Genomic DNA, 17095 nt, shown 5'->3' with positions numbered 1-17095 from the left:
CAGTACGGCATTGTTATTTGCCAACAACTTTGCGCATCGCCTAACCCAAGTACACCGTCGAACCTCGCACTAGACTTTGACCAGACACACCCAGACCTCATCCAGAACCTGTCTAGACTACTCATCAGTATCCCACAGCAGGGCTGAGTTACTCTCAAATAGTTAACAAGGATCATAGTGCTTCAATTATCACACTGCCGGGCTTATAGCACCATAAGTAGGGTAAGCCATTACTCTCATAACCATCAAGCCATTGTCTCATGTCTCATCGTTGGCTGTTGTTTGTGCTTCCCGTCTCTCACTGTCCAAGCCCATGTGGATATCATACAACGTCGCTATGATACACAGAGAAGGGAACGTCGAGGTGTCGACGACGGTGTTACACAGCGTTAGCAGTGTACATACACAAACAGCCCGCCATCGCGCGTAAGAGAGTAAGCCTGAGACTAGCAGGCCGTCAGAATAAACAGCGAGAAAAGTACTGAGTAATAAGGTATGTTAAAATCAAGAACAAAACTAGTTTCCCTAACCAACGCGAGCCGCAGTGTCGGAACCCTCCTTAATACTTCGATCGCTCTGTAAGACACTACGCCGAGCTCGACGGTCCCGCGCTTCCCCGTGGAGGCGACACAGACCGAGCGGGGGACAGTGTGCTGGGTCCCGGCGTCGCCGAATACCTGCTGTCCATCGGGTAAGGTGGGGGCAACTCCTCGACGATGCCTCCATCGCTGTGTTGGAAGATGATGTCCGGGCTATCATCCGGGAGTGCCGTCACCGGCGGCATCCGCAACGACGAGCCCGCTCGTCTTGGCATAGGCTGCGTAGGGAACTGGCGAGGAACAGTCGCAGACTGTGATCGCTGGGGCACCCGCGAAGAAGGGCCTGCGACTACGACGCTCGACCCCGAGGGAGACGGGGAGACTGAACGCGAACCCGATGCCAGCCGTGCACGAGCCGCCTGCGCTTCCGCCTGTGCCTCGAGCGCCTTGCGATATCTTTGCGCAGGAGACAGGGTTGCCGCTGGTGACGTCGAATTTGGTGTTGTCGCGAAAGGCTCTGGTGGGCTTAGGGGTGTATGTGCCGGCGACATCGTCCGCGATAAAGCCGATACTGGGATCTGCGACTGAGGGGACCGGACAGTCGATGCGATCGCCGACTGGACCTGAGGAGATGTGAGATAGGGCGTGGGTGTTGCGGACCCGCGAATCTCCGTTGACGCCATGTCGATTGACGTCGGGCTATCGGTCTGACGGCCAGGATCCTGGTTTATATCGACGACCCAGGATGCTGTGCGTTGTGGTTGGCCGTTCACCCGCACCACACTGGTATCGACGTTCAAGCTCGGCCTCCCCATCCCACTCTCCTGCATACTGGGATCAAACGGACGAGGACGTTCCCGCTCCACCAACTTCTGGCGACGGCGCCAGTACCAGAAGGCAAGACCTGCGAGAATGAGGGGCAGAACGAGCCCGAACACTATCCCCAGCGCGATAGCTGTCGACTTGGCTTTAGCAGCTTTCGCTGCTGCGGCCTTTGCTGCTGCTTCTTGGCTTTGAATCGCTGCTGTCGTGGTTGATACGGTATTGAGCCCAGGACAGGATGAATTCGTCACAGCTGCACCCGCAGTATTGACTGCGATGGAAGAAACGCCCCACTGCCCTGTGCTAATCAAGGGAGCCAACATCGGCTGCGATCAGACAACAACTATGTGGACGGCGGGATCGGTACTGACGCATCCACAACGGCGGCTATCATCGTGGTTCAGACGGCGCTTCTCAAGTATATTACAGGTACTCTGCTCACCTAATATTTGCGACCCAGGATCCGCGCGGTCCACATAGATGAGCACATCGTCGTTCGGTCCCATTGTGACATTGGTGACGACCGGAGCGCGGATGGCTGCAAGGGAAATACTATAGGGCTTGACACCGCCCGTAACCGTTAGGCCCCAAGGGTCACAGGTGTTGATAGCTGTCGTGACGTTGGAATGAACGACCGGAGGATCCTTCGGAGCCGGCGGCTGGCAAGAGGTCGAAGCCCCAGCTGATCGTACCGCAGTCTCTACGTCAGAGGAAGATGGGCGCACAAATAAGCTCAACATACCGACGACATCGAAGAACGAGTTTGCGAAGCCACCAGTGTTGCCTTCTCCATCCACGATGGTCAGGAAGAGCTTGGAGCCTACACAGTATGTCTCTTCTACGACAAGTTTGAATATAATGCAAGACGAGGACGTACCTTTCGGGTGTTGCACCTGCCACGACAATGATTTGGGATCGTCTCCGAGGTGCGACACTATTGTAGTACCCTGGGGCGCGTAAGCGAACATGTAGTAAGGTGGTGTACCTGTTGTGTTTGAGGTGGAAGCGTCGAGGGGAATCAGATCGATTGAACGGGTCTCGCATTCTCCGAGCGACGCTGAAACCAACTACCGATCGAGGAATGCTTGGATCAGACGTCGAACAAGCATCGAAGAGGATATATACTTACACTTGACGGGAAACCCCAATTGAACGTATGCACATTTAAAGCTCGGCAACGAGACACAAACAGGGAAGAGAAGAAGAACAGAGACAATATTCGACCGAGAGTATCCATTGGTCGAACAGCCGCAAGCCCTTGCAAGACAGGTCGAAGACGAAGAGCCCCCAGAATACAGGCGAAAAGGAAAATGAAGGAATTCGGTGGGGGTAAGAGAGAGAACGCCCAGCGTCAGAACATGAAGGCGGACGACAACCTAGACGGCCAAGGAGGGGAGAAGCGCAACGAGGAAAACCGGAGAGGTGGGACACGGCTGCAATCCGGGGAGGGTCAGGGGCAGGCGGCTACTCAAACGGTCGGCTAGCTGATCTCAAGTTACATCTCGGTGAGTTGATGGGCCCATGCGCATCTGTTATTGGCCCTGGATACACGCCGTCATCGTGACAGTACTAGGCTGTTCCGACACCGGACAAGTACCTCTGCACATACGTTGGCAGAATCTCTCAACGTACGCAGTCTTGGGTTTGGAGTTGTGTCGAGAACGTACAGTATGCCTGCGGAGCTGCAGACGGGGGTAGCTTCGATTTCGCACAAGAGAACTCACAGGCAGAGAGGGGCCGGGCGATAAAATGGGATGTGGCTGTCCATCAACTGCGGATGCCCATCAACGTTCCGATGGTTCAACGACAGACAGGTCACTGGATGGCAACCTGATTGTGGATGTGCACCCTGTCGGAATGCCGCACGAGCAGAAGAGTCTAGACACGTTTAAATGATGTTATCTGCCCCTGGCTATCCGTGGATCATTCGTCTGTCGGCTCCTGAGTATGTACACAGAATGCGTTACAGTCGTTTGCATACTGTATCAAACTGCAGCGTTGCGTGCGCGTCGAGCCTATTTGCTTGTATTTGCTCTACCGTCGGGTACCGGCCAGGACGGCCACTCCGGGGGGTGCATCCTCAGTGAAAACGGATGAGCTCCCTCAAATGTTATGTATGGTGGAAACTGCAGATACTATGTCCCCTAGTATTGCCTGGTTGATTTTCAATGCAGAAAGTGCTTGTTGTACTTGTGGCCACAGGTGGGTTGACGGAGGGGCAGGAAGACGCTCGCTTACGGCGTTGCAAGCACAAGCAAGCAGCCCCCGCGGCGGCGGTGCCGCGCGCGTCGACTGCAGTTTGATATGCAAACGACTGTACATAAGTAAGCACTCCCTGGTAAGTACGCAGCGCCCGCCGTCAAGGCATCAGTCTCGACGGGCGAGGGCTGTATTGACCGTTTGTATCATCGCCGCCAGGCCCATTGTTGACTCGTGCCCAACAGTTCACCTTGCCACAGATCATGATCGCCGGCAGGAATGCGCGCTGAGACAGTCAGGGACACTGCATCTCAATCATTCACCGCTGCTCGGCTCGCAGATCTATCCAGTCAGTATATGTATAGCCTTCGAAGGTATTTCAGACACTCGACACTACCGGTTGGCCTGAATAACTTGGTGTTCACGAGCGCCGAGGTAAAGAGCGAAATGAGTCTTCTCCACAGCAAATGAGTTCGGTCGGCATGATGGCAACTATCCACTCCGACTGGCGCAATTGGTGCATCCTGAATCTGTCCAAGTGTTGGTGCCAAGATCAGACGCCTAGCTCAATCCCGTCTCTGTCGGGATCCCTATTGGCTAGGTGCGCGATGGAAATGGCTCATAAATCGTCCTGCTAGTGAAGACCCGTAGGATACACGCATGTGAACGAGTTGATGTCCTATTTGGGCACAGACATGAGATTATCTGACACCTTTCATAGCCCTCTGTTCTTCAGTCTACGCCAACCTACCCCATCAGGATGTTGTAGATGATGACGGCAATGGACCACTGCAGGGATGCAGATTCCAGGCATGCCGCTCATGCTATTTATTTCAGCAGAGTCCGCAACGAATCATAGTGTAAAGACAGTCTCGCCGGACCTGATCACAACGGCAAACGACCTTCGTTCATCAATTGTTTAACTCTCCAAGATGACCAAGCCTCTTCTCATCCAAACGGGCTACACCGCCATGACCACTGGGAGTAGCTTGTCGAAATCTGGCGTTCCAAGGCCAGTGATCTATTACGACTATAAGCCCGAAAACTTGATGAGGTTTGGAATGGGTCCTCACCGGATCCCAACCCAGGGACGCTGGGAAGCCTTGTGTATTGCAACCGGGGTTGCTCCCCGAAGTAATGTCGTTGAATGCCGCGGCATTCGAGTACAGAAAGGGGTTCAGGAATCCCAGAGGAGCCTTACCAGCATTGAGGCGCCGGTCGTTCAGGAGGGCGACCACACTCGCAAACGTCGGGCTCGATGCGCTCGTTCCATCTACCCCTTCGAATGTTCCTGCGACGTTGACGGCAAAGTTGACACCCTGCGTGGAGACGTCAGGGTATGCGCGTCCGCTGGTGTTGAACAGCCCCGCGTTGGTGTCGCCAAGCGTGTTCAGGTATGCTTCGACGGCAGCGGTTTGATACGACGGTCTTGCAAAAACGTTGGAGAAGCCACCGGATGAGAACTGTGCCGCTGTCTCGGGACTGTTCCCCTGAGTACTACCCACGGATGTAATGCTATTGCGCAGTGATGAGTAGTGCTGCAGATCTTAGATTCTTAAACTACGCAAGACTTACTAGGGACATCCGCTAGGGAACGTGGGTACGAAAGATCCGTCAGCGTTGCAGGTGTCACTGGAGCGGCTGCCTGCTACTCCGCCGTCTCCAGAAGCAAACAGGACACTTGTTCCACGGGTCCCTAGCTGTGCATACGCGTTGCACAAGGTGCTATGATGCGCGTTGATTGTTATGAGGTGAGAGCTATGTTTTGGAATTGAGCACGTACTTTGCGATACCGGGGTTCTCTTGGAAGAACGTCTCATCGAAGCCGAAACTCGTGGTGAGAACGAGAGGCGGTTGTGGTTCCGCGAGTAGTGTGTTGATAATGTCGAGGAAACCAAACACGCCATCTTGATTCTGACTACCGACGGTCAGGAATGTGTTGTTGACGTTCGTCGCTATACCGGTTGTATACTGGATATCGAGGCTCTGGAGACAGATTTCAACGCTTATGTTCTGAATGCAATTATTTGCGAGCTTACGGCTTCAACTGTCCCCGGACCACTGTCGGCACCTCCGTCAATAGATTGTGCACGGAAAGTTCCAGTGGTAAAGTCTGGGCGGAGAACAGCCAGAAATTGCTGTGTTACGACTCGTTGGTCTTTCCTCGTGCCACAAAGAGGTCAACAACTCACCTGTAAATCGGTCTGATTCGCTACCTCGTTGGAAAAGCCGCTTACTCCAAGGCTATTTCCAGCCGCAGTCGCCGGGACGGAAGGAATGTTGTAGAGTGCCTGGAGACACTGTGGAGTGGTTATCTGCGCACATGAAGAAGGAACATCCGATCGGCTGGATCGGGTCTCGTTGGACGCCTTGAGTGCCTGAACTACCCGAATCTTAGGATTGCTGACCACCGCAGGCAAAACCCTGGCAAGACGAGTGCGAGTCAAGACGTCATACTTAGACTTGGTCTTAGGCACGCTCACTTCGTAGTGGGGTACACAAATGCTATGTGCGGCTGTAGTTCTGCCGGGATTGAGTAGGAGCTTGTTGTATAAACGGTCGAATTTGTCCCCGGACTCAATGATAGGGTATAGTTGGCGTTAATCAAACTGTTCGCGGTGTCGACATGGACGACAATGCGTAGCATGTCTCCCGAGGGAGAAATGGTCTGCGATGTCACGTTATGCTGCGCAAGCCATGCGTTGACCGCTTGAACAGTCTCTGGCGCTGGCGCTGCGAAACTCTCTGCCTGTAACACTTTGTTTGAGCCCTTTCTCGACACAAACACGAATGGGCACACACCACATCTTTAGACAGGTGGCTCCCGTAGTTGGGACTGGTGGGGTCGCTGATGTCTAGGAGGGATTGCCGGAGGCCAGTGATGTTGGAAGGAGGAAGGGCTATGAACATGCTCAGGAAGGGTGGGAGTATAACACGAGTGCCATGATGAGTGCCTTTCCCTCGGGCAATAGCTCGATGCGTGCTTGTCGATGGGGGGTTGGGCCTACTCATGGCAGACGAAAGGAGCGAAAGGAAGAGTAGCGCTGCTGCAACCATATTGAATGAAGGAATGGTATCCGACCACATAGCAAGGAGGAACGCAAGTAGAGCTGGAACAGAGAAGCTTCGGCTTTAAGTATAATCTTGAGTCATCAGCTACAACCCTAGATAGATGCACGAAGCACAGGAGTCGAGGCTTACATGGCGACGGAGAAGTTGCGGCGGCGCAGCGTCCCCAGCCCAGGGGTTCCCGCAGAAGATAACAAATGCCATCCGGCGCTACATGTACTGACTTCGTGGGTTGGCTATAGATGAAGGCTCTGCAAGCAAAGTTGATGGACGTTCCATGAATAGAGAGTTCGAAGGATATTGATCCTATCCGTTGATCGTAACCAGCTATCTGAGCATCTGCGAGATCTGGCAGTGCGAATAGCGGTCCCTGTTTGTGAGCACGATGGTTCTACACCAGTAAATGCGGCCTAGCATAAACATACGCATAGACTTAATAGAAAGTCTTCTGATACTCTTGTACGACCTCTGTTTCTGCTAGAACGAATGACGAATCTTTAGAGAGAGAAAATTAGCCGGGCAGTGGGGCGAGGGCTAAATTCGCCTTCAATTGTGGCAAACGAGGAGAGCGTCACGCTGTCTACGTACAGCTTAGCCCCTCATCGCTAGCTACCGGCGTGCATGTTGAGAGCTCGACCAAGATACTTTCTGAGCTACTTTCGGTACTTCGTAAGCTTGATAACGGTAGAAACCATATGCACTGTGGCGAATCAGTGGGAAGGAGTTGACAAGGATGGGCAGGGAAGCAAGGAAAAATCGATGAGCCAAGGTGAAGAGTCCTCGTCGGCAATGTTCAACGTTCAACGCCACGAAGTCGATTCCAGGATCTAGTTCCTCAACCGAGCCACTACACTGGAGCTTTGCTGCGGGGCAACGTCGCTTCAGACTGCGCAGACCAGAGATTGCTCGCGATCCGATTGGTACACTTAGATCATTGAATGGTGGATCCGACCAGCACGTGTATGGACGCACATGCGCGGCGACGTAAGTTTCCCGAGCCTCCGACGAATGGCAACCTGGCGGACTTTGCGTCTACGAGATAGCATATGAGAACGACACCATAGAGAGAAATTCGTGACTTGCCGTAGCTCGGTGAAGCGTGATACATCCTCTATCCCGCCCCTCGGTGTCCATATGCACACGAAGAATCCGAGAGAAAAGCCGCAGACCATGCACGAGAGCCTGGAAGAACCTATATGCTACTGCATTATCCGCCAAGCGTGGTCGTGAGTAGCAGTTGCAATGCCTACTAGGCTGGTAACGACAATGCCCGACGAAGGAATCTCGTCTGATAAACGCACCTAGTGACTGGCCCGCGCTTCCTGCCTGACACCCGAAGACCCAACCTCGGGAACGTTCATCGACCCAAACATGATTACAGCTGCACCAATAGGAGAAGAACGCAAAGCATAAGTACACTACTACAGCACACCAGAACTGAACAGAAGCCACGCATGCGGCAGTCCCGCGCTCGCCACCCTTCCGTTGGACGTCAGCGACCCGTGGGACGTTGAGCTCCAAAACACTACTGCTTCTTCGACTTCTTCTTTGCGGGCTCCGAGCCAGCGGGACTATTGCTGCGATTGGACGGACTGCCGGTCCCGTTGCCGTCAACGGCCTTGAGTGAGCGCTTCTTCAGAACGCGCTGCAGCGCCCGCTTCGTCTCGCCTTCCGGGAAAGTTGACAGATCGAAGTAGTTCGGCGCGTACTCTAACAGCCTGTATCAAACAAACCACAATACGCATCTGTCAGCAACGGTATCTCGGAAAGCGTCGCACTCGATGTACGCCCACGTCCAGGAGAGACGTGGGATAGGAGATGCGAGAAGGGGAGGCAGGCACGCGATAGAGCCGTGCACAGGGTGACGGGAGTAGAAGTTGGAAAGGCACTCACCACTCCGGCCGCACCTCGGTAACCGTTCGGATGTACGGCTTTGTCGTCAACACGAACTCGTTGAAAATCACCCACTCCGGTGACGAGTCCAGGCCGCAGCTCGGGTGCAGCGACACGACCTGGTTGTCCTTAACCGTCAGGTACCCACCCTTCTCGCCTTCCTTGTGCGCGACCTGCATGAAGAACCCGCACACGAGCGCCTTCCTGATGCTTTGCCACAGCTTCCGCTCGTCCTGCGTTGTGACGAGTTCGACCTCATACCGCTCCATCGTCCGCTGCAACTGAGAGCGGACGTTCTCCGCCTGCTGCAGCGCCCGCCCCGACAGGTAGTTGTTCCAGCACCAATTCCTATCGTGCTTGTCTGGAGTAGAGATAGGAATCAATGATCAGTCAAAAGCACAGGTATGTGGCCCACAACACAAGAACACATACTGTTCATGTACGAATTGTACACGTTCATCAGCGTCAGATGGTCTCCATCCGGAATCGTGAGAAGCGCCTTAGCAGCATCTGCTTCTTTCCGCTGATTTGGTGGCCGAAGCCAGACATTAGGCACTGGCGACAACCAATCCGGTGAGTGCGCGCAAACACCAAATCGGGTCGTGGTACGTACCGGAAAGCATGGCCACGATGGTCAGAATCTCGTTACTGCAGTTGAACTCGGGGCTGACAATCAGCATCTTTGCCATCTACAAGCCCGATACCAGTGAGCTTCCAAGGTAACGAGCAGATCCTTCACACGCCAACGCGATACGTACCTGAGGGTCGAGAGGAAAGTCCGCCATAATCGCGCCGAGGGGTGTCAGGTTCCCTTCGTCATCTAGCGCAGCGAGATAATTGAGCAGCTCCAGGGCACGCATGAGCGTCTCCGGGGCTGGCGCGTCCACGTAGTCGAAGTGCACCAAATCCTTGACACCCAGCTTCGCCAGCTCGAGCACGGCGTTCGCGAGGTTGCTCCGGAGGATCTCGGGGTGCGTCTGCTCCTCGAGCTCGGTCATGAAGTCCTTCTCCGTATACAGCCGGAAACACTTGCCCGGTCGTGTACGACCAGCGCGTCCCGCACGCTGCTGTGCAGAAGCTTTGGAGATAGGAGATACGAGCAAAGATTCGACGCGAATACGCGGGTTGTACACTTTTTGTTTGGAGAAACCAGGGTCAACAACATAGACGATACCGTCGATCGTGAGCGACGTCTCAGCGATGTTCGTCGACACGACGACCTTCCGACCAGGCGGACCGTTGGATACACGGGGTGGGGGTGCGGGGTCAAAGATGCGTTGCTGCTGTTGTGGGGGGAGGGAGGAGTAGAGGGGGACGCAGACGAGTGGGCCGACGCTCTCCGGATCTTGGTTGACGAGATCGTCCGCTTCGAGTTTGATTTTACGACATGCGTCCTCAATCTCCTCTTCACCTGTTAAGAAAAGCAGGATATCGCCAGGTTCTTCCGCACGATGGATCATGAGAACTGTGCGTATAGCGGCCTCCACATAGTCCGGTTCGGGCTCCTGCGTGTAGAAGACCTCAACTGGATGTGTGCGACCAGGAACCTTGAACAGTGGCGCGGGTTTGCTAGGTCCGGCAATGCTGAAGTACTTCTGGAATTTCTGCGCGTCGAGAGTGGCCGACATGACCACAAGCTTCAAGTCCGACCGACGTCTTGCGAGGTCCTTCAACAAACCCATGAGAATATCTGTGGCCAATGTACGCTCGTGGGCCTCATCGAGGATGATAGTCGAGTATCGCTTGAGGTCAGGATCGTTCATTGCTTCTCGGAGAAGCATACCGTCGGTCATGTATTTCAGGAAGGTCGTTCCAGGCTCGGTCATGTCCTCGAAACGTATTGAGTAGCCGACTTCCTTCCCAAGCGACACTAAAGGAGAAGAGGGTTCAATCGTTGCTCTTACTAAGAGTAGACAAGAATTTACCATCCATCTCGTCTGCAACGCGCTTAGCGACGGACATTGCAGCGACACGTCTTGGTTGTGTACATGCGACCATTTGACCCTTCGTGTGTGGAAGGTCCGAGTAGCAGACAAACTGCGGGATCCTGATACACGGAGAGGAAGAATGAGCCAGGATTAAGATGTGGGGCCAGGTTGAAAAGGATGGGGGTAGCCTTACTGTGTCGTCTTTCCCGAACCAGTCTCACCGACCATAACGATAATCTGGTTTTCGGTAAACTTTTGCCGGGTGATTAGCTATGTCCTGACGCTCCGGGGATGTAGCATGCCTGAAGCAGACTCTGACCTCCCCTGACATGCAGATATGTAGCGCAAGGACGTACAATTTTCAAGAACTCGGCCATCTGGCCAAAGACAGGAAGCTTTTTGCGACCCTCGAGGATCTTCTTGTATTGGGGCTTGTGGGGCTGCTTGTTGAACGGATTCACATCGCTCTCCTGCGTGGGGTTCAAAAACAAGACTCCTCGAGATACTCTAGCTAGATGTTAGGACGTACCATGGCTCTGATGACCTGCTCTGCGGTGACCTTCCTAGGGAGGAAGCCATGAAGAGGATTTGCGCCAATCGGAGGGGCGTTGGTGTACGGGTTATCCACTCCCATCGTGGTGGTCGTATACAAGATACAGGCGCGTAGAGCAGGAGAACAGGGACGAAGAGATAGAGGTGGCGGAGCGAAACAAGGCCGAGCACTGGGCAGGAGCTGCGGGAAGCACGAAAAAGTAGACGCGCAGGGCCACTGGTAGTCACGTGGGCGAGCGAGTGCGACGCGCGTCGGACAAGAGGCTCTGTGCGCTCACTGACGCGTCCTCGCAGACTCTTGCCTTCCTCCCTCTCTGCACCAAACGATGGACCACTTTCCGACTAACTGGGGCCGTCCGGTATGTCTTCTTATACATGGATGTCGTAGCACAAACTGAACAGACCTTAGCGCAACGATGCGGCGGACCCGTACGGCACATACCCCATACACCAACGTCCAGCAACCAAGGACACCTTCGCCGAGGGTGTCCAGCGAACACAGTCCGTTCGCCATTTTTGACCTCCATCTACCTAGCTCATTTTGCCGCAGACAACCAATCGTGACCGGTACATCTGTTCTCGCCATTCAGTACAGAGATGGGATTATGATGGCAGCAGACAACTTAGGTATGCCGCCACTCCCTTCGCTACTCCATTTGCATCTATTCACACACGCGTCATTCGACAGCTTCATATGGATCCCTTGCCCGCTTTAAAGACATCCAACGTCTGCACAAAGTTGGCACTTCCACCGTCATCGGAGCGTCTGGCGACATGTCCGACTTCCAAGCCATACAAACCCTCCTCGACGAAGTCGTCACCGACGAGTTCACACATGGAGACGGACACGACTTAGGTCCGGCCGAAGTCCATGAATACCTCTCCCGCGTCATGTACTCCCGTCGTTCCAAGATCAACCCTCTCTGGAATTCCATCCTCGTCGGCGGCTTCCGAGACGGCAAACGGTGCGTTCACCCTTTTCCGTACTCTTCTACCCAAGTCCCCGTGTCTCCTACTTGACTGCGCTCTCTGCGACGGTGCCCTTCTCGTGCCTGTCGCGCCGCTATTGCTCGCGCTCGGCACACGTCTCGCTGCCTATGCGACCACGTTCGCGGCTAGGACGAGAATGGCCACCAATACTCCCAAACCATGCCTTGCGCAACGCTCACAGAGCTTATAATGGCCCTTCACTGCTTCCGAGTGCACGGCATATTGAGCCATTCATCATCATCGCACGTCGACGAAGCTCGACTCGGTGTCTTTCGAAACCTTCTCGGCACACGCCGTTTCCTGTTCACCGGTCACACATATCCACATTGTGCTGATCGTTCCGCAATTCACGAACCTGTTCGCTGATGACGCTCGATTCTCTCCCCTGCTATGCAGATTCCTAGCCTACGTCGACCTCCTCGGCACGACCTACTCCGCACCCTCGATCGCGACCGGCTACGGTGCCTACATTGCCATCCCCCTCCTCCGCGCTGCAGTCGACGGCCGCGTTGACGAGCTCACGGAGGAGAATGCCCGCGCGCTCCTCCATGACTGCATGCGTGTCCTCTTCTACCGCGACGCCCGCAGTTTGGATAAGGTTCGTCTTTTTCTCAATCCCCTGCCCCTTCGCCTTTCTCTTTGAAATCGGTTCCCTTCGACTGGTCTGACTGGACGCGTGGGCTAATCCGAGATCATCGTAGTACCAAATCGCGACCGTGAACGCCTCCGGAGTCCACATCTCGGACCAGATTCACCTCGACACCTCGTGGAGCTTCGCAGAGGGCATTCGGGGATACGGCGCGCAGACGCAGTAGATAACCGGGTCTTGATGTAGTATCTGCGGCGGCAGCGGTGGGCCTGCGCCGTTGGTGTGTGTCTGTACCAGTAGTAGCAACGAACGCCACAGGACTCTTCCTTCCGCAGCCCTTCGCTCGCAGTTCGCAGCTATTTGCGCCCGCCGTGCAGAATCCCGGAGTCTAAAGGCATCGAACATCGGCGCATTCTCGCGACGGTCCTAGCGCCTGAGACGCACGTTCAGCGTCGTGGAAACAGCCTATGTATTAGGGTAGCCCAGTGTGTACCGGTGATACTGATGCTACTATACTCGCATAGTATGGCAACATCCTAGTATCTCTACAGAGTAGTAATGGTTACGTCGTGTCTGATTAGTACTCATGCGATGTTTACAATGAGGTGTATCGGGAGTTCCAGTGATAAGACTAGAAGAAACTATATGCTACATGTCGAGGTCGAGTTGTGAGATGTGTGAATAGGGAGATGTTGCTGTGGGATAGGGTGTACCCGCCCACAAATCGATGAATCCTTGCATGACCAGACAACCCAAGAGGATAACCAAGCGAGCCAAAGGGGGGCCGACACCGAGTTCATGCGGAACCAACGGCCTGTCCAAGAGGAGCTCCCAACCCGGGGGGTCAAGACGTCGAGCATAGAGGCGGAGGCGGCGGGACGACGACATTCCTCAAGTGGACCGGGACCCACTTCTCGCGCTCTCTTTCCTTCTCCCACCGCCGCACTCTCTCCTCTTCCGCTTCGGCCTTGGCCCTCGCCTTGTTCTTCGGGTCATTCTTCGTCACGACGGGCAAAGACGGGCGCCCCATAGCACGCTCGAACGTGTCCGAGGCACTCTTAAGGCTCGTCACGCGCTCCAGCACGTCAGCACGGACTGCGGCAATCTGGAACCAGGCCCGGATGCCCGGCCGGACAGCATTGCCAAGCGTACCTTCTGGTACGTTGAGCGGCTTGTTTGGAGGTGGCCCGCGCGGCACGGGCAGCGGCAGGAAGGGCTCCGCGGGCTGGGAGATTGTGCCTGTGTTTGGAAGAAGAGCAGGGCGCGCTTGTGGCTGCCCGGCAGGCTGAGGTTGAGGTTTCGCGGGGGTAGATGGCGCTGCAGGCGGAGGAGGGGTGAATGATGCTGGCTGAGCTGGCTTGTTACCCGCGGGAGCACTGGGAGCGGGAGCGGTCGGAGTAGGCGAAGCGGAAGCCGGATCTGGGGCCGGAGCAGGAGGTGCCGCGGTACCAGCGCGAGCATTGGGAGGTTTCTGAGGAGCTAAAATTCCAGACCACTGTCAATGTGTGTGCCGGAGGTCGATATACCATCGTGACTCACGTTTCCCAGGCCAGAGACCCGTTAGCGTCGAAGGCAGCTTCATCCTCCTACTCGCAAGTACCTCCTCGCTCACCGTCCCATCCTTCTTTCTCCCCAGCCCAATGGCCGCCCACGCCTTTTCAGCACTCAGATGCGTCATCCTGGCAAACGCCACCATGCCCGGTCTAGGGTCATATCCCGCAGTCACCTTATGCATCACCCCTGGGGCGTCTGGATAGGTTCCCGGCACAGGCTTGAACACCCACTGGCGCGCCTGGGTGATCCAAGTGCCGCAGGGCAGACCGATGTTCCCAGCAACGTAGTCAAGCACCATCGGGGGCATGGCTGGTCTGTACGCCTTGTCTTCGCCGCTGGATCCTGTTGGTTCTTGGGCAACCCAAGGCGTGCACCACCGATGCCAGCAGTCCCATGGAGTGCGCACCGGGAAGCGCGTCTCCGTTGCGGTGTACAACGCGACCATTGCCGCGCGCGACTCAGCGGATGGCGGCCGCACACCAGCTGCAGCCGACTTCATCACGCGCGCGAACGCGCTCGCGTCTTCGGAGGGGAGGGTCAGGGGAGGCCGGCGACGCGGGAAGGGAAAGATGCGTTGCAAGGGCTCTGGGCCTTGCGTAGGTGCGTCGCCTCCGGGAAGCTGAAGAGAGAACGGAAGCATGGTGACGAAACTGTCGGGCGTCTTCGAAGTCTTCGCGGTGGGAGTGGCTGGGTTGGCCGAAGCCTTCGCATGGGCACTAGCCTCAGCACGCGCCTCCGCGCTACCAAATGGTGCTGCCCTACCGCGTTCGCCAGCCTTCCCGTTCTTGCCTGCATTCGCTTTCGGACCAGCGCGCAGTTGATACGCCTCTTTATGCAATTTCCGGAGCAAGGCTTTCATCATGTCCTCCTCTTCGCGACTCATAGTCGCCTGCTTTTCGAACCATTCCTGGAGGGGACGCGTAATGAGGATATTGTTGTACGCCTCCGCGATGAAGGTCCAGCCGTTCTCAGCGGGAGGGAAGTGCGCGATGACTTCCAGCAGGAAGAGGACTTCAAGCATGGTCCAAGGATATTCGGTGAGATCTTGGATTGGGTCGGGAGGCGGGTCGGGAGGAATATTGTGGTTCTTGGACGTGAGGGTGTTCAGCGCAGTGTGTCGGATGCCGGCAGCAGGCGCAGCCGGGGGGATGTAGCCGTGTGGGCCCAGGGCTACGATGTGATCGTTTGGTTTGAGCTCGGCAGAGATAGCATCGGCTGGTGGTTGCGGTACTGGTACTCGGGCGACAGCAGGCTGTGGCACGGATGTCGCTGCAGGGAACGGGGGCGGTGGAGGGGCAGCCTTCTCGTCAAGTGGTGAACGATTCCCAGACTCTGGCTCAGTAAGCCCCGTGTCGCTCTCTGAGGGACAAGAGTTGCTGTCCGGACCACTGTCGGACAAGCTATCCGAGTCATCCCCGGTGGTAGGCAGGTCCTTCGTATCCGGTGCAGGTAGCGCGGCACTGACCATTCCTATCCTGTCCTCGACTGTTCTTAACGCTACGGATCCAGGGTCCTGGCTTCGAACGTCTTCCCGTTCCTTGCTCTTCCCGTCAGCGACCTGTTCTCTGTGTGGCATTACCGCGCCTTCCCTATTGTGTTCCTGTTCCTTCTGCTGAACCACCGAGCGCACACGCATCTCCAGCCATACCGTCTCCTGTCTCAACGCTTCGATTTCGCCAGGAGCTACCTGAGTCTGCCATTTCTCCATCCGCGCGAGCATGCTCTCCATCCGCCGGACGCTCTGGAGCACTTCTGATCGCCACTCTGCAGGAGTCGAGGGCTGTCCCTCCTTCCCTAACGCATCGCGGACGCGCCGGAGAAGCTCGTCCGGTTCGCTTCCCTGCGCGTCCGTGGTAAGTGATCCGACAAGCTTGGCGATGCGCGACATAGATGCGAGCAAGTCTTGAGGCGTATCGAGGATAGGACCCGACGAGGGATGTTCGACCTCACCCTTCTCCTTCTCCTTCGCCTTTGCGCGCACTTTCGCTTTCTTCTTCTTATTCTTCTCGCGCCTCTTTGTGGCGGCTGGGGACAACGGTCGCGACTGTGGCGGACTAGGGGGGATGCTTCCCTCACCTTGGCTCGGCTCAGACTCGACCTGCGCCGCGTCTTCGCCCTCGTCCTCCTCTCCCTCCTGCTTTTCCTTTGCCTGTGCATTGTGCTTCTGAAGAATCTCGTGTAGCTCCTTCTCCTCCGGTTCTTCGTCATCCGAGTTGGGTTCGGGGAACGTCTCCATGAGCATGTCCATCTCCTCGAAGTGCCTGTGCTCGGAGGGCAACCACTTGTGCAGCGGGCGTTGTCCGTAAGGACCGAGCGCCCTGCGGGTATTCCATCGAGTGCGGGGCTCAGGCGCGTGCACGCGGCTGAGTAAGTCATCAAGGACGTCTAGACGAGACCCGGAGGACGAGGCGTGACTGGAGGACGCGGAGGACGGATCCGCGCGCGTGTCGTCGGAGCGGAGAGACCAGACCTGGGAAGTGATGTGGAAGTAGTCGGAGAGCGTCTGGGTGGGGTTGTGTCGGCGGGACGAACTGGACTCGGTACCTAATCTTGGCATGGTCCGACTCGCATGACAGCACGGAACAGAGTACTCCTATAGTTGAGCGGCGTGGATGCGGAGCCAGAGCGTGTTCCCGAGGACAGGATAGGGTGTATCTGTGAGAAGCAGAATAGGGTGCCATCAGCTCAAGCCCGTATGCCGCAGCTGTTTAGCCACCAAACCTTGTGGTTCGCAAGATACAAATGCAAGGCGGGTGTCAGAGGGCGTTGGAGCAAAGAATGTAGAAGGCCTTAGATATCGCGAGCGCAATGCTAGAGTTCGGGACGGTTGTGGCGAGTGTGCAATAGAGGAGGAGAGGATGAGGGGAGGGAGGAGAAATGGACGGGCAGCCACGGCGCGTCGCGTCGCGTGGGCGCGTGCCAGCGCTACGCCGACCACGCCTCTTTCCCTGCGCTTCCTC

The 17095-nt window shown here is 55.9% G+C and overlaps 5 protein-coding genes across 5 annotated transcripts; 1 reads left to right on the top strand and 4 right to left on the bottom strand.

Moving 5' to 3' along the window:
* Positions 1-315: 315 nt before the first annotated feature.
* On the bottom strand, positions 316-2778 carry DICSQDRAFT_111326 (uncharacterized protein). Its single transcript, XM_007369496.1, has 6 exons — positions 2491-2778; positions 2239-2428; positions 2104-2181; positions 1804-2043; positions 1733-1748; positions 316-1664 (listed from the first exon to the last, which is right to left on the bottom strand). The coding sequence occupies exons 1-6, from the start codon at positions 2596-2598 to the stop codon at positions 587-589; spliced, it is 1710 nt and encodes a 569-aa protein (XP_007369558.1). The 5' UTR covers positions 2599-2778; the 3' UTR covers positions 316-586.
* A 1734-nt stretch (positions 2779-4512) lies between these two features.
* Positions 4513-6470, bottom strand: DICSQDRAFT_163273 (family S53 protease-like protein; the record flags this gene model as incomplete). The annotated part of the gene is made up of 8 exons (XM_007369495.1): positions 4513-4581; positions 4634-5075; positions 5136-5285; positions 5344-5546; positions 5600-5698; positions 5753-5984; positions 6044-6309; positions 6363-6470. The coding sequence occupies 8 exons, from the start codon at positions 6468-6470 to the stop codon at positions 4522-4524; spliced, it is 1560 nt and encodes a 519-aa protein (XP_007369557.1). The 3' UTR covers positions 4513-4521.
* Positions 6471-7350: 880 nt separating this feature from the next.
* DICSQDRAFT_183024 (P-loop containing nucleoside triphosphate hydrolase protein) lies at positions 7351-11145 on the bottom strand. The gene is made up of 11 exons (XM_007369494.1): positions 10980-11145; positions 10807-10920; positions 10644-10702; positions 10448-10569; positions 9281-10392; positions 9136-9211; positions 8955-9077; positions 8523-8883; positions 7931-8347; positions 7713-7875; positions 7351-7661 (listed from the first exon to the last, which is right to left on the bottom strand). The coding sequence occupies exons 1-9, from the start codon at positions 11082-11084 to the stop codon at positions 8155-8157; spliced, it is 2265 nt and encodes a 754-aa protein (XP_007369556.1). The 5' UTR covers positions 11085-11145; the 3' UTR covers positions 7351-7661; positions 7713-7875; positions 7931-8154.
* Positions 11146-11292: 147 nt separating this feature from the next.
* On the top strand, positions 11293-12914 carry DICSQDRAFT_111318 (proteasome endopeptidase complex beta subunit). The gene is made up of 6 exons (XM_007369493.1): positions 11293-11361; positions 11412-11503; positions 11553-11629; positions 11691-11967; positions 12389-12590; positions 12694-12914. Exons 1-6 carry the CDS (start codon positions 11329-11331, stop codon positions 12805-12807), a joined length of 795 nt encoding a protein of 264 aa, XP_007369555.1. The 5' UTR covers positions 11293-11328; the 3' UTR covers positions 12808-12914.
* A 511-nt stretch (positions 12915-13425) lies between these two features.
* DICSQDRAFT_129330 (uncharacterized protein) lies at positions 13426-16692 on the bottom strand (the record flags this gene model as incomplete). The annotated part of the gene is made up of 2 exons (XM_007369492.1): positions 13426-14060; positions 14121-16692. The coding sequence occupies 2 exons, from the start codon at positions 16690-16692 to the stop codon at positions 13426-13428; spliced, it is 3207 nt and encodes a 1068-aa protein (XP_007369554.1).
* Between the last annotated feature and the right edge of the window lie 403 nt (positions 16693-17095).

Source organism: Dichomitus squalens (assembly GCF_000275845.1).
Source record: "Dichomitus squalens LYAD-421 SS1 unplaced genomic scaffold DICSQscaffold_50, whole genome shotgun sequence".
Classification (NCBI taxonomy): domain Eukaryota; kingdom Fungi; phylum Basidiomycota; class Agaricomycetes; order Polyporales; family Polyporaceae; genus Dichomitus; species Dichomitus squalens.
Note: the sequence above shows the minus strand (reverse complement) of the source record. Positions and strands in the feature narration are given on the sequence as shown.